We start from the raw sequence: 14895 nt of genomic DNA, 5'->3' as shown, positions 1-14895 counted from the left end.
TCAGGTCGTGATCTCAGGGGTTTGTGAGTTCGAACCCCACATGGGGCTCTGCGCAGACAGGGCAGATCCTGCTTGAGATTCTCTCTCTCCCTCTCTCTGCCCCCCCCCCACACTCATTCTCTCTCTCTTTCTCTCTCTCTCTCTCTCAAAATAAATATAAACTTAAAAAAAAGAAAAAAAAGAAAGGGGTGAGAAAAGGGTCCAAGGGACCTAAAATGGTAAAACAGTCCTGACTAGGTGATTGGGGAGGGCCTCTCTGAGGAGGTGGAATTTGAGCAGAGACCCAAAAGAGGAGAGGAACCAGCCACGTAGAGATATGGGAGAAGAGTATTCCAGGCTGGGGGGAGACAGCCAGTGCAAGGGCCCTGGGGCAGGATTGTGTTTGGTAGTGTTTGGAAGAGCAAAGAGGTCGCTGTGGCTGAGACCCAATGGGCAAGGGGAGAGTGGAGTGAGGTGAGGGCAGCAGGCAGCTGGGGCAGATCATACAGGGCCTTGGAGGCTTCAGGAGAGACTCTGGCTCCTGCTTTGAGTGAGACGGTTGTCTTGGAGGGTTCTGAGCAGAGGCAGGTGAGAATCTGATTTCCTTTCTGCAAAGTTTTCTCTGGCTGCGTGAGCCAGAGGGGCTACAGGCGGGGGGGGGGGGGGGGGGAGCCCAGAGTGGATGCAGTGGGGAGGCTGAAGGGAGTGGAGGTGGTGAGAAGGTAAAACCTGAGATGTATTTGCAAGGTCAAACCAACAGAATTTGCAAATGAGTTGGATGGGGAAGGAGGAGCAGGAAGAGAGGAGTCCTCAGTGGAGTGTGGGAGCAGGGGCAGGATGGGGCTGCCCAGACGGGGACAGCAAGAGAGCAAGTGAAGGGTGAGTGAATGAATGTGTGACCAGCCAGGTTTGGGGGCCTGCCTGTTCACCCCCAGTTCTGGCACTTTCTGGGACCTTGATCTCGTTCTGTCCACTCTCGGCCTTAGTTTCCCCCCTTCCCAGGCTGGTGAGAGGACTGGATGCTGAGGGAGTGGATGACTTCATGGGGAGAAGGGTCGGGTCTGGAGCAACAGTTGAGGTGAGGGGGTGGGGAAGCCAGCGGGGAGGGGAGGGGTGCCATCTGTCTCCCACTAGGCTGGGTCTGGGCAGGTGGGGGGATGCCTCGAGCTCTGAGAAGCTTTTGTGGCTTGCCATCAGACGAGGGGGCACCATGAGCCTGGGGTGCAGAGAGGTGGAGAGCTACGGCCCCTGTGGACCCCTGCCTCCACGCCCTGTAGCTTTTAGGGTCGGATAGCCATGGAACCCAAGCCCCGCCACTGCCTCACAGAGGGACTCGGAACGTTCCCTGGCCTCCCTGATGTCAGGTTCTCACCCACTTCACAGAGTCTAGGGACAATTAAGTGAAATAAAGTATCTGGCACATGGCAGGGGCTAGAAAACCCAGGAGATGTGCTCAGACCCCTGCCCAAGCAGCCTCACTGTGTTCTAAGATCCCAGAGCCGACCCAAGTCGAACAGGATGGGAGCAGGGGTGGGGATGGGGGGTGGAAAGGAGAAGGCCTCCAGAATGCTCATCCTACTACCTTTCTACCCGGGAGATGCCTACAGGCCTTGGTAGAGTCCCCACCCTCACCCCTCTACACCCCTCTCCTTGACCTCTGGGACCAAGCACCCAGCACCAGGAAGGGACTCAGGGGCAGGAGGGACCAAAAGAGCAGTCCCTGTGTAATAACTAGGGAAACAGAAGCTCAGAGCAGGGCAGGAGCTGACCAGAGCAGAGAGACCCTGAGCTTTTAAGTCCCCAGGCCTGGGGGTTCATGCCACGCCTATGCCCCTCATCAAGGCTCTTCCAGTGTTCTGTGCAATTCAATACACTAACCAACCCCGAACGGCACTGGAGACATAGAAATGACTCAGATACAATCTCCAGGGAACTAACAGTTACTGCCCACCAACTATGTGACAGGGATTTGGCTGGCTGCTTTATCTCCACTGTTCCATCTAATATCCATGACGTCTTTCATCACCATCCCCATTTTCTGGATGAGGAAACTGAGGCCCGGTGAGATCACAGAGCACCTAACATTTCCTAAGATATGCACACTCTTCAGGTTCTGCATTGATTCATGCATTAATCATCATACCAGTGCTATGAGGGAGACGGAATTATCAGCTCCATTTTGCAGATGAGAAAACTAAGGTCAAACTGGTGAAAGGGCAGAGGTGGTATCTGAATCCAGGGGCCTGGGTCTTGAAACCCCAGGCCCTTCCCCTCCCGTGTATGTCAGGGTGGGGTAGGGGCAGAAAGTGGACTCAGGAGTCCTTGTTCTAGTAGGCTGAGCCCTCTCTCCCAGAAGGGCATACCCACCCTCCACGGTGCCTGAGGAAGGCTGGAAACAGGGAGGTGCCTTGGCCACCGTCATGGGGACAGGGACAAGGCATCATTTCTCCTGTCCACTGCCTCCCTCACACTTCACTTCCACAGCTGCTGAGACTCCGGGGGCAGTGGGGGCCAGGACGGCAGCTTGGGCCGATTCTGTTATGATGAAGGACACCCCTGTCAGCACTGCACTGCCAGACTGATGGGGTTTCTTCCACAGGAGCTTGAACATGTGTGCACGCACACACTCACGCTCGTGCTCTGCCAATGCCCACACCCCAGGTGCTTGCACATCTGCCAACACAGACGCCCACGGTCACACACACTCACAAGCACGCAGTCTCCCCTCCACCTGTACACACACACACACACACACACACACACACACACACACACTGCTCCGGGCACACGAGCATCCCCAGCCTGCACATGGACAAGCACACTCACACCCACACAGTCACACTGCCACACACACACACACACACAGCCTCCTCATGCACACACATGCTCTACCCCATGAGCACACACGCACCTGTGCACAACACTCAATCAATCCCACAATCTCTAAGTGGAGAGCTGGCTTGGAGAAGCCCAAGTTGGCCTGGGGCTGAGTCAAGCTCTCGACCTTCGTCCCTGGGCAGCCCCAGACACAGGCTGCCCACCCCCCAGTCTTTCCAGTAGCATTTTTAGAGTCCCAGATGGGCCTCCTGACTTTCAGACATCCCAGGACAAGAAGGCAGTCTTTGGGGCCATGCCAGGTTTTAGCCAAGGAAGAAAGGGGTATCCTGTCCTCATGCCCAGCAGAGAGTGACCCAGGACCTGGAGGGGAGACCCCAGGAAGGCAGAGCCTGATCCTCCAGCATCACCCAGGCTCCAAAATGAGCCCCCAGAGTGCCTGAGACCACATTTGCCCCAATCACCGAGGCTTAATTGACAAAATTGCCCACTTCTGACACTCAGGAGAAATCTGAACAGGGCCCACACCAGATGCCATTGTCAACCTTCTCCTCAAAAGTCCCCCAGGACCCAGGCCTCCTCCCTTCTTCTCACCCCTTCTCCGTCCTAGTGAGCCCCAGGAAAGTCCCCTGACACCTAGTGTGGAGCCAGTCCTGCCTCAAGCACTAGCCTGTGACATCTTGAACAGAGGGATTCTCATAAACTATAATTCAGATTAAGGTGTAATGGACTGAAAGCTTGTCACGAAGGGACCTGTGCTTTCCAATGGATCAGGCTGCAAGACCCCTCAGATGAGGTAAGAATGGAGATGTGTGCAAGCAGTCCCCAAGCTCAGGGCCTGCCCCTGTCAGCAGCATGGTGCTAAGGAAGTTCTGAACCTTGCTGAGCCTCAGTTCACTTATCTGAAGGATAGCGAAAATAACGTCATTGACCCCCAGGGGCCATCCTGGGAATCTGACAAATTAGTGTATGTCAGCACCTCGGCACAGTGACAGGCACATAGTAGGTGACGCAGAAATGGTCAGTGTGGTGATAACTTGGAGAAAAGCAAGAAACATCGAGGAATTCAAGCTAAGGTCATGGCGTATATTACACTGTGCGAAGTCAGAGGCCATTTCCCGCCCAGACCAGTGGCCGCAGGTGCCAAAGGTTTACACAAAAGCTCTGGGGAGAAAGACCGAAGACTGAGAAAACGCTCTCCACTAAATGAACGTTGTCTGCAAACTGGGAAAAGACCACCATTAGTCAATTTGGCCAGCGGAACACCTGGGGTCCGGCTCGCAAAAGCCTAATGTTGACAGTGGGGTTTGGCAAGCTGGCGTTTCCCCTCGGGGGAATGGGGCTCTAATGGGGGGATTCATGGCCTGTGATGGGCCCACAACGCCCACTGCGGAGCACAGAAATCTGCATTCCAGTCCTGCCCCCTACCAATGGAAACCGCCTCTCTCGAGGCCTCAGTCTTCCCATCCGGAAAATGGTAGAGTTGAGCTGAGAACATCTATCTCCAAGGAGGTCCTGGGAGTTGACAGATGGCCCGGGGCCCTGCCCCAGTCATAACCTGTGGCCCTTGCAGGCCCCAGGGACAGCCCCACTCAAAGAGACCAGGGGAAAAGGAAAGGGGCTGGTTCACTTTGTGGTCGACGCTGGAACGAATTTAGAGGGTCTCGCGTCCAAGGGGTTTGCTTCCCCTGCGTGGCAGCGCACGGAGGCTGGAGCAGGCCAAACACAAGAAATAATAAATCCTAACCAGGCTCTGCCCAGTCAGGAGGCCCCGGCTGGCTCTTGTCATAAAAAGATCTTATCCCCAAGAGCGCCCCGTGCCGCTGGTGGAGGACTCCGCCCTCCTCCCCTCAGCCCTCAGCCCTCCGCCTCCACTTCTATTTCCTGTGACAACCTGCAAACTGAAGACCAACTTGCCTCTCCCCCGCGCCCAGGCTCTGGCTCGACCCCCGCCCCGCCCCGCCCCCGCCCGGGCCCCAGCTGCAGGAGGCCCCGGCACAGAGCAATTCCCCTCGCCCTCCTCTCCGCCCTGGGCCCGTCCGGACAGATTAAGCCTTTGTCACACACACCCAGAAAAGCTCAGGGCCAGATGGGACAGGACAAGTGGTGTCAGATCATCGACCCGCGGCCGGCCGGCCGGGACTAGGGAAGGGCCTGACCATAGCACCGCATATGGCTGTGGGAGGAGGAAAGGGGGCCCAGGGAGGGGGCAGCCAGAGAACAACATGGAAGAGAGATGACATACCATGGCCACCCTTGGGACCGCACACCGCGCCGGGGGCCCTTGTTCAGCTGCTGGACGACCCAACTCCCACACCCCCTCTTGCCTGAAATCGGTCTGCCTGTCCGCCCTCCCTTGGTGGCTCCGTGCGCGGGCTTCTTTATCACATCGTTTGAGATGCCCACCTCCCCCACCAGCTGGGCGCCCAGGAGCAGGCAGAGTCTGACCCGCCCCAATACCCAATACCAGGCCTGTGGGCACTGAACAAACGCCTCAGACGAAGGTTTAAGGCCCAATGACCTTCACAAAAACCCACCCAGGACAAAACTACAGGATGTCTCCCAACTGCCACCAGAGGCAATGGCAACTTTGTGTGTGTGTGTGTGTGTGTGTGTGTGTGTGTGTGTGTGTAGGCCAGTGAAGGTAGGGGATGTCCTTTGCACCTTTCAAAGAAGGTCCCATTCAGCCTCTCCCAGGAAGAGGCCATGGCTGGCCCAGAATTCCCAGCAGGATTTGTTCCTCTTAGATCAGTGAAAAGAAAAATGGAAATATAAAAATAATAATAACTGAGCCCCAGGAAGGTGCTTGGAGACAGGGGGGTGGCAGGACCAGGGGCATCTCCTGCGGCTGGCTCCAGTTGGCTGGGTGAGCGGCAGGTAACTAACAGGCTCTCTAGGGACCAGCAGGCCAGGCAAGAAGGCACAGGGAGCTGGAGGGGCAGGCTGTCAGAGGAGGGTACGTCTGTTCTGCTGTGTTCGTTGTCCCCCCTCCCTCCCCACCCCACCCCCCAGCCTGGGCAGGGAGACTTGGGTCCCCTTTCCCTGCCTCCCAGGCAGGTGGTCCCTTGGGGAAGGCTTATTATTGGTCTGGGAGTCAGGGTGGAGCCTCATGAGGCCCCTGATGCCAGGGGCAGACAAGGCAGGTCAGCATGGGCCTCATGAAGGGTCTGAAGAGACTAGCTGGACTTCGAGGACCCGGAACCCAGGCCTAGCACTGAATTTCTGCGTGTGGCCTGCATGGGTGTGTGTGTGTGTGTGTGTGTGTGTGTGTGTGTGTGTGTGTTGGTTCGAAATCACCCCTGCTCTGCCTAGACAGCAGTATCGCTAAGAGGATAGGGAGACTGCCCCAGGATGCCCACTCCCTAGGGAAGAGGTAAACCCACGCAGAGAAGCAGTGAGCCAGCTGCCAACTCTGAGGGTCACCTGCCTCCCAACTTCAGGAGTGGGTAGAGTGGGGGACCTGCTGCCCGCTAAGAAGATTGAGCCAAGACTCTCAGCTCCCTGGGGAGGGATAACCAGGATGGAGTAGGAGGTGCTAACTGGCCTGGATGGCTGAGGGCACTGTCGCAGGGTAGGGGGCACAGATCCAGTCAACCACCTGGTGGGCCACTGACCTGGAAAAACCACACTTAGATTGGGGACACTAGCCCAAGATGGGGGAGAACCCAAGGGGGTAAGGAAGGCAGGGTGGGGAAGACCGACCTACGCTGGGGAAAGGCACTGACCCATACTCCCCTTAAGGGAAGGTGGGCACTGATTTGGGCTGGGGGGGGGGGGTCCCTGCCTCCATCAGGGGAGGGGACAATGATCCAGACTCCCCGGGTTTGGGGGAGAGCACTGATTGGGGCTGGGGGGGGGGTCCCTGACTCGCGCAGGGTGGGACACTGCTCCAGCCTCCCCCTCCGGGAATCCCGCCCCGGCGCACCCCTCGGCCCGGCCCCATGCTTCGGGTCCGGCCGGAGGCGGCAGCGGCGCAGATGGGCTGCTGGCGGCCGCAGCGGCAGCGGCGCGGTTATCAGCGCTCCTCGCAGATGGGCCGCCCGCCCTCCGCGCTCACGGCTCCCCACTCCCCGCGGCCTGCAGCCCCGTCCCCTGGGCGCGGGGGGGAGGCGCCTCCGGATCCGCTCCCCGGCTCCCGCCTCCCTCCCTCGCGGCCCCCTCACCCCGCGGGCCGGGCCCGGGCGGCCGCCGGAGGGGGAGGGGGAGGGGACAAGTGCACTTTTCGTAACGACCGAATCAATTGTGTGTGAAGAGCCCGCTCCGGCCGGGGACGGGGCTGAGCGCGGGGCGGGCGGGCCGGACGGGGGAGGAGCACAGAGGGGGGAGCGGGGGAGCGAGGGAGGGAGGGAGGCCGGCGCGGGGCGGCCCCGCTCGCTCGCTCGCTCGGGCCGGGCGAGGCCGGGGAGGGAGCGAGGGGGGCAGGGAGGGAGGCCGGCCGGGCCGGGCCGGGCCGGGGGCTGAACGCACTAATGGAGGGTCTCCACGACGGAAAGTTCAAAGCTCAGCAGCGCCCCGGGAGCAGCCGCCCCCCCCCAGCCCCCACCCGTTGCAGAACAATGAGGTCCCGGCGGGGGAGCCGCGGGGCCCGCGCCGCACGCCCTCTCCAGGGCGCCCCGGGCCGGAGGGGACGCCCCCGCCCGGCCGCCCGCCTCCTCCCTCCCGGCGGCTGCGGTTCCCCGCCCCCTCCCCCACGCCACCCCGCCCGGACCCGGCCGGCCCCGGGGACGGGGGAGGGGAGGGGATGGATAGGTCAGGCCGCCCCCGTCCCAGGGAGGGGGGGAGCTAGGGGCCCGGGGGGCGGAGGGGGCGCCCCACCCACCCGCGCGAGGCTGCTCCTGCGCCAGGCTGCGGCTCGGGCCGCCCCTCCCCGGGCCAGCCCCGGGTGGGGTCTGGGAGACAGTGCCCTGGAGGGCCCCCCCCCACCCTGGCGCTGGGGAGCCGAGTGGACTCCCCGTCCCGTGGCTGCCCCTGCCCCCCTCCCGCAGCACCACCCTCCACACACACACACACACACACACACACACACACACACACACACACACACCGCCCAGCCGGCCCGGGGGCGGGAGCGCGAGGCGCCCGGGACAGGCAGCCCCGGGGCGGGCGGGGGGTTGGGGGGAGGCTCAGGCTTCGGAGCAGCCGCCTGCTGGCGGGGGGAGGGGACGGGAGGACGGAACATGCTGGGGTGAGCAGCCCGGGACAGCCCGCTCGGCAGGGCCACGGCCCGGGCAGCGGCGCAGAGGGGGGCAGGGACGCCCCGAACCCGGAGCGCTGCCTGGGCGGGCCGGGGCAGGCGGGTGAGCAGAGACGCGTGCGCCCCGGGCGGGCCAGACCCACGGACAACCTCAGGGACACACGTTCGGACACACATCCACACCCCCACACCCCGCCCCCGCCCGCCCCAAGCCCCGCGGCGGGACCGGCCCGCGGCCGCCGCGCGCGCACTCACCGAGCCCGTCTTGACCGGCACATACACCACTTGGCCCATCTTGGGTTCCCGGCCGCTGCCCAGGCGGAAGCCCTTGGAGCGCACCCAGAACTGGAACTTGCCTTTCTCGCCGGCCGCCGGGCCGCTGCCCGCGCCGGTCCCGCCGCCGCCCTGCAGGACCTCGGCGATCCGCTGGTATTTGCTGCGTGTCACCGTCTTGGTTTTGGCCGAGTCGCCGTAGGTGCGCAGGCACCAGTCCCGGAACTGGCGGCCCAGCTCCGAGTCCCCGGGGCTGCGCTCGCGCTCCCAGCCCCCGCGCAGCAGCAGCGTCGGCTTCGGCATCCTCCCGCCGCGCCCGGCGCCCTCGGGGGCGGGCCGGCCGCCGGGCCGCCCGGTGCCGGGACTGGGCTGGGCTGGGCCGGGCCGGGCCGGGGCGCGCCGCGGCCCGGGCTGTCCCGCGGTGTGGCTCCGGCGCGGCTGCTTGATGGGCACGGGCGGCGGCCGGACGCGCGGGGCTGCGGCGCGCTCTGTCCTGCTCGGGCGGCGGCAGCGGCGGCGTTGGCGGCGGCGGCTCCGGCTCGCCTCCTGCTCCGCCTCCTCCTCCCCCCCGGCCGGGATGCGGGAGCGATGGAGGCAGCTCCGGGCCCGGAGGTGCAGAGGGGGCGGGCCGCCCCGCGGGCGGCCGGGGGAGGCGGGAGGCGGGGAGCGGCTCCGGGCGCGGGGAGCGAGACCGAGCCTGGGCGCGGGCGGCGGCGGCGGCGGCGGCGGCTGTCAGCTCGCGCGGCTCATCCTGCTCCTGCTCAGGCTCCCGCTGCCGCTGCTCTTCCTCCTCCTCCTCCTCCTCCCGCGCCCGCCTCCACCACGCCGCGGGATCCCACCTGTTAGAGCGTCGCAGCCTTCGCCGCCGTCCCCCCCCCTCCCTCCCGCGCCCGCCCGCGGGGCCCAGACCCCGCCCCGGCCCGGCCCCTGGGGCGCCGGGGCCGCCGCGCCCGTAGCCGCGGAGAGGGCAGGAGCCGCAGGCGCGCAGTGCCCAGCCCAGGGACCGAGTTCCTCTGTCCGGGCCTGGCCGGGAGCCTCGCAGGCCGCGCTCCGCCCGGACCCGGCGGTCTCGCAGGGAGTAGGGCGCAGACCCCGCCTGGCCACACGCGTCCCTGCCTCCCCGGGCGGCCCCGCCCGATTTTAGTCCAGCGCGGGCGGTACCGGGCAGGCGCCCTTCCCTCCCTCCCGCAACTGGCCTGATTTCTCCGGTGCGAGCCCGGCGCCAGAAGAGCAGTGTTCCCCCTGGGGAACCCCGAACCGCCGCCCTTTGGGGCCCCCAAACTTCCTTCCCTCTCCCCTCACCCTGAATTCCCCCGAAGTTTAGCCGGCCTTACTTCTGGCAGTCCCACTGCTCTGGGACAGCCCCAGGCCCCAGGAAAATCGTCAACATTGGCCCGTGGCCTCACTCAGGCCAGCTCCACCAAGGCTTCAGGCCACGCTCAGCACACCCACAAATTCGTTCCCAAGACACCCTGCTTTCATGCGTGCGCCTAGAAGCTCTTGCTGAGTAAACTGAGGTAGTCCCCTATCCTCTTCCTCCCTGGGCAGGACTGACCTTGGGGTAGAGCTGACCCTCTCCCCCTTAATGAAACCACTAACACAAGTAAAGGCCCAGGCCAATTCCCCAGTATTTCTGCCCTCCTTTCCTAACAGGTTGTGAGGAATTACTTGGTTTCTCTCCTTAGTGTTCCTTGGCAGCCACCCCCGTATTTCCAGGCCACTCCTGTAAGTCACCAACTCAAACCTGAGGCCCAGACTGTGACCTGTGCAGGGCCATTTTCTTCTTCTAATAGAAACCAGTGGCTACCCCCAGCCAAGGTCCCACACCCTGGAACCTACAGTGTGCCATGTACTGGCATCTCAGAGGCAGAGAGGATTGGCCCATTTTACAGATGAAGGCCTAGGGCCTGGAGAGGTAGCCTGACCTGTTCAAGGTCATGCAGGGAGGAGGGGAAGGTTGCAGCCCAGGGCTGTCTGTCTCCTGCTACCACACCCCACATGAAGTCTCCCCCCACCATCCCACTGGGAGGAACCCCCTGCAATGTATGTGCCTACCCCACTTCTCCCAGTAGACCAGGGAGCTCCAGTCCAGCACAGGACCCATGTCTGACTCATCCTTTTATGCCCAGCCCCTAGCACAGTACCAGGTACACAGTTGGTGCCAATAAATGCTGAAAGAACCGAAGAGGTCTCCCAAGTCCCAACCTCGCACTGCATTTCACATAGAAGATTTATTTTTAGATAATTTACATTTCCATGTTACTTTATATACACCAACAACTCCACAGTCATTTTTCTTTTTCATCTCCCCAAAAGCTCTTTTTGGTTCCATGCTGGCGTGTCCATTTTTCGGAGATTACTACTGGGGCTCAGAGAGGGGAAGGCAACACCCAAAGGCCACCCAGCCCCGGAGGTATGCTTCTGCATGACTTGGAAGCCCCACGCCCTGACTTTTCCAATATACCCGTGGACACTTACCCTCACAGCTGACTTCCTTCCGGAGAGGAAAAGTGCCCTCACTTAGCGTTGTGAATGACCACCCTCAGCAAGGGTGCCTTGGTGCCTAGGTGGTGGGGCCCCCCATTGGAGCCCAAGTCTCTCTCTTCAGTTCCAAGACCCAGTTGAGTAACCACTAAGCCAGACCACCTGTCCATGAAATCTGGGTCTTTGCCTGCCTTTCAGAACCTAGAAACCTGGTTACCAATCTTGGGCTGGGTTCTATTGTGGCAGAAGATGTAGCACAGTGGAAAGAACACAGGCTTCGGGTAGAGTCAAACAGACTTGGGATGGGATCCTGACCGCTCTTTTCCAGGGCATTCTTCATGTCCATGGGTCCCAGGTGGCTGCTTCCCAACTGAATAAGCCCATCAGTCCACCCTTCACTGAACCCCAACTTCATCAACTTCATCACCTATTTAATGGCGTGGGTGTCGTGGATGTAATCATATACATGAGAGTGCCTGGTATATAACAGGTGCCTAATAAATGCCATTTTCTCCTTCATACGGTTGCAAAGTATTCAAGGAGGAAAATGGGGATTGTTGATACTTTTTGTGTTTCATTCATCCAACAAACATCTCTTGAGCAGTCATTATGCACCAGGTGCTGGGGATCTAACCAGGGGATTCTGAAGGTCCTTGCCCTTGTGGAGCACACTAATGGGTGGGGAAGATGGCCACTGAACAGATCAGCCATCAATAATGACAGCTTTGGGGGGTGCACCTGCCTGGCTCAGTCAGTAGAGCATTGAACTCTTGATCTCCGGGTTGTGAGTTTGAGCCCCACTTTGGGAATAGAGATTCCTTTTAAAAAATTAAAGAAGAAAATCTTAAAAAAAAAAAAATTACAGCTTGAGGAAAGGGCCTTGAATGAAATAGGGAGCTGTGATAACAAATGGACACAAGGGATGGCTTTCCTTAGGGGATCAGGGAAGGCCCCTCTGAGGTGGTATATTTGAACAGTGACTTAAATGACAAGGAACCATCTAGGCTGTGTTCTGAGGGAAGAGCATTCCAGGCAGAGGGAATAGCATGTGCAAAGGCCTTGAGGTGGGAAAGATATTGGCATTTTCTAGAAGCTGAAAGAAGGCCAGGGTGGCTAGAGTGAAGTGAATGAGGAGGCAGGAGACCCTAGACTCTGGATTGCATTCTAAACGTGATGCAAAGCCACTGGTGAGTTGTAAAGAAGGGAGAGACTGAGGAGCAGAGGTGGAGTGAGGAGTGGAGGGCAGCCCAGTGGTCTGTGATCAAGGTGCCTGGAGGTCAGAGGCCTTGCCCTCTCCTCCCGTGTGTCAGCTTACTCTATACTAGGCACATCTCAGCCTCATGCCCCAAAAAAGTACCGGGAAAAAAAGTAGAGATGGCCGAGCAGAAGAATGAGCCCAAAGCAAAGCCCCTTCTGCTGAAACGGATCCCTGGACTTCTAGCCTGTTCATGTCAGTGGCATTCTTTAGCAGAGGTCCTGCCCCAGAGCATGCTGGGGGCGGCAGGTGGAGGGGAGAGGTAAGCTTCTCACAATGTCCATCTCAGGGAAGGGGACGGTCATGGTCCTAGGGGACAACTGCTCCTCTTTTCTTCACATTCCAGCCACCTGCCAAAAGGACAAAGTAGGCTGTCCCATTAATCATAGGTCAGTAGATCCCCTGGAGTTTTTCTTTAATGCTGACAGTACTATCCTGGATCACAAGAGGCCACCGATGAAGGGTCTGTAGAGAGTATATAATACAAACTCTGCCTTTTACAGATGGGTAAACTGAGTCCCACAGAGGGGAAGAGGCTCAGGGCCACAGGCATAGCCTTTACCTGATTTGGCCAGATCACCTGTATTTCACTGAGCTCTGACTCTGGGCCTGGGAATGGTGGGGGGAGGGAGAAGGGGAGAGTGCGGCGGGTGGAGGGGGGAAGGTGATGGGGTGGGAATGCCTACAACTCAGAGGTGAGGTGGTCCCTTGCTTCCCCCTGGCCCCCCGTAGTCTGCCTGGGCACACCCCCCTGCTGTTCCAGGGCCACCTCACCCAGAAAGGCTTCCTGACCCCTCAGTTTGGCTCAGGGACCGCCACGGTTCCTCACCCTCCGACCCCTGGGCTTTCCCCATGCGGGCTCTGACCACACAATTTCACATTTACCTGGTTTCCTGTACTTACCAGTGCCCAGCACAGGAGCTGAGGTTTAACAATCACTGAATACATTTTTTAAAAATGAGTGAATGAAAGAGTAAATGGGCTGGTCCTAAAAATGCACACCTCGGATCAAAGTCGATGGCATTTTTCACCATACTACACTGCCTCCCTCTTAACCAGTCAGTCTAGCAGCATTTAGTGTCTCCTCCCGGCACGCTCTGCTGCTCAGTGACCTGACGTGGGTTCCTTGCTCTAAGCCTCAGTTTGCAACGCTGGTAAAGTGGGGATAAAAGTTACCCCTGACTCACAGGCCTATTGTGAGAATAAGCCCTCAATAAGCATTAGCTCCTAGCGTGACTATGTCTGCTTGCCATTTATTTATGTTTATGTTATATTTATGTTTATTTATGTTTTGAGTGCCCTCTGTGTCGGATGCCACACCCAGTGCTGGGATACACGAGGTGGACCTGGCCCCAGCCCTCATGAAGCCCAGGGAAGAGCTGACCTTCCAAAGATTGTGACAAATGGGTTGAGAATTAGAAAACAAAAAGGTGCCCCGAGAACATATGGTAGGGGGGCTCGGGTGAGCATCTCTGAGAAGCCCTGCCTGAGGGCTCCTTGGACAGAAGCACTCGGGGCAAAGAGAAGAGGAGGGAGAAAAGTGTCTCCACATCTACAATGGCCCATGGCACGGTACCTGTGGAAACACAACCCAGTGGGAAAACATTCTGTCCACCTCACAGAGTTTGAAAACCTTTGGAGTCCAGTGTCTCCCTTTTCTGGAAACGAAAGCATAAAGAGACAAGGAATTTCATTCAAATGTCACCTCCCCAGAGGAGCCCTCCTTGACAGCCCTTTTCAAAATAGTCCCCCAGTGATTCTATCTTCCTGCCCTGCTTTATTCACCTTCCAAGACTCAGCACCACCTTCCAGTGTATGTATTTGTTTCCTTGTCTCTGTTCATCTCGGTACTGGAATGTATGTTCCCAGAAGGCAGGGATTCTGCCTTGACTGCAGTATCTCCAAGTCCGGAATGGCCTGGCACATAGTAGGTGTTCAATAAATAGCTGTTGAATAAATGAATGAAGAAACCCCAAGTGTGTGTGTGTGTGTGTGCGCGCGCGTGTGTATTGTAACTAAAAATTGAAATGAGATCCAAGATTTATGTCGAATTAGAAAGGAAGGGGGCTTTTCTTTCTGTTATTAATTGTGTCTTTTGCCAATCGCCTCCCTTCATCAAGCCTCAGTTTCCGCGTGTGTAAAATGCAGCTAGCACCTGCTTTGCAGAATCATTGTGAGGCGCCAATCAAATGCGGTGCAAAGCGCCCAGATGGGGCCTGGCGCACAGTAGGTGCCCTGTGAGCAATTCTGTTTTTCTGATGGCGCCCTTGGCGGGAGAGGCTCATGGAGGGGGATCCCCTGGGCCTGAGCCTTCCTGCATGACACAGAGGAAGCTGACACTGGATCTGTCCCGTCACTTGAACTTGCCGGTAATTTATTGATGCTCGATGCTGGCACCTAGTAGCTTGCCGGGTCAGCCTCAGGGAGCAGGTGTGGGGCCCCCGGGGCCTCCCCCCAGCCTCAGCCAGGTGAAGCAGGATGGGGGAAACGGATCTGCACGGCCCAGGAAAGCGGATAGATTAGCCCTTACAAGGCCCCTACGATGTGCCAGGCACTGGGGGACTGGGAAAAAATCCAGGTGTAGTCCCTGGCTGGCCTGAGCTCATAGAGGAGGAGAGGGACATAATTCATAATCTGAGCAATGACGAAACAGTAGTGAGGGCTGCATGAGAGACCACGTGCCAGGAACTTTTTACATATAACCACATTTAAGCCTCATGTGATGCCTTGTTCACATTTTATAGGTCAGAAAAGGTCTTCAAGGAGAGGTCAAATGATGTGTTCAAGGTCACACAGCTAGTGAGTGATGCAGGGAGAATTTGAACCCAGATCTGACCAGCATCCAAGGCCCAGGTACATGTGACTTGCCACCCTG

At 59.1% G+C, this 14895-nt stretch overlaps 1 protein-coding gene across 1 annotated transcript in view; it reads right to left on the bottom strand.

The window, feature by feature from the left end:
• The window catches only part of NOL4L (nucleolar protein 4 like), a 127512-nt gene extending 118913 nt beyond the window's left edge, over positions 1 to 8599 (bottom strand). The window contains exon 1 of the mRNA XM_043602605.1: positions 8264 to 8599. Coding sequence (XP_043458540.1) covers positions 8264 to 8584 — 321 coding nt within the window. The 5' untranslated portion in view covers positions 8585 to 8599. The remainder of the gene's footprint in view (positions 1 to 8263) is intronic.
• Positions 8600 to 14895: the final 6296 nt, after the last annotated feature.

Source organism: Prionailurus bengalensis, chromosome A3 (genome assembly GCF_016509475.1).
Source record: "Prionailurus bengalensis isolate Pbe53 chromosome A3, Fcat_Pben_1.1_paternal_pri, whole genome shotgun sequence".
In the NCBI taxonomy this organism is placed as follows: domain Eukaryota; kingdom Metazoa; phylum Chordata; class Mammalia; order Carnivora; family Felidae; genus Prionailurus; species Prionailurus bengalensis.
The sequence above is the reverse complement of the archived record's forward strand: the minus strand, read 5'-3'. Positions and strand labels throughout refer to the sequence as shown.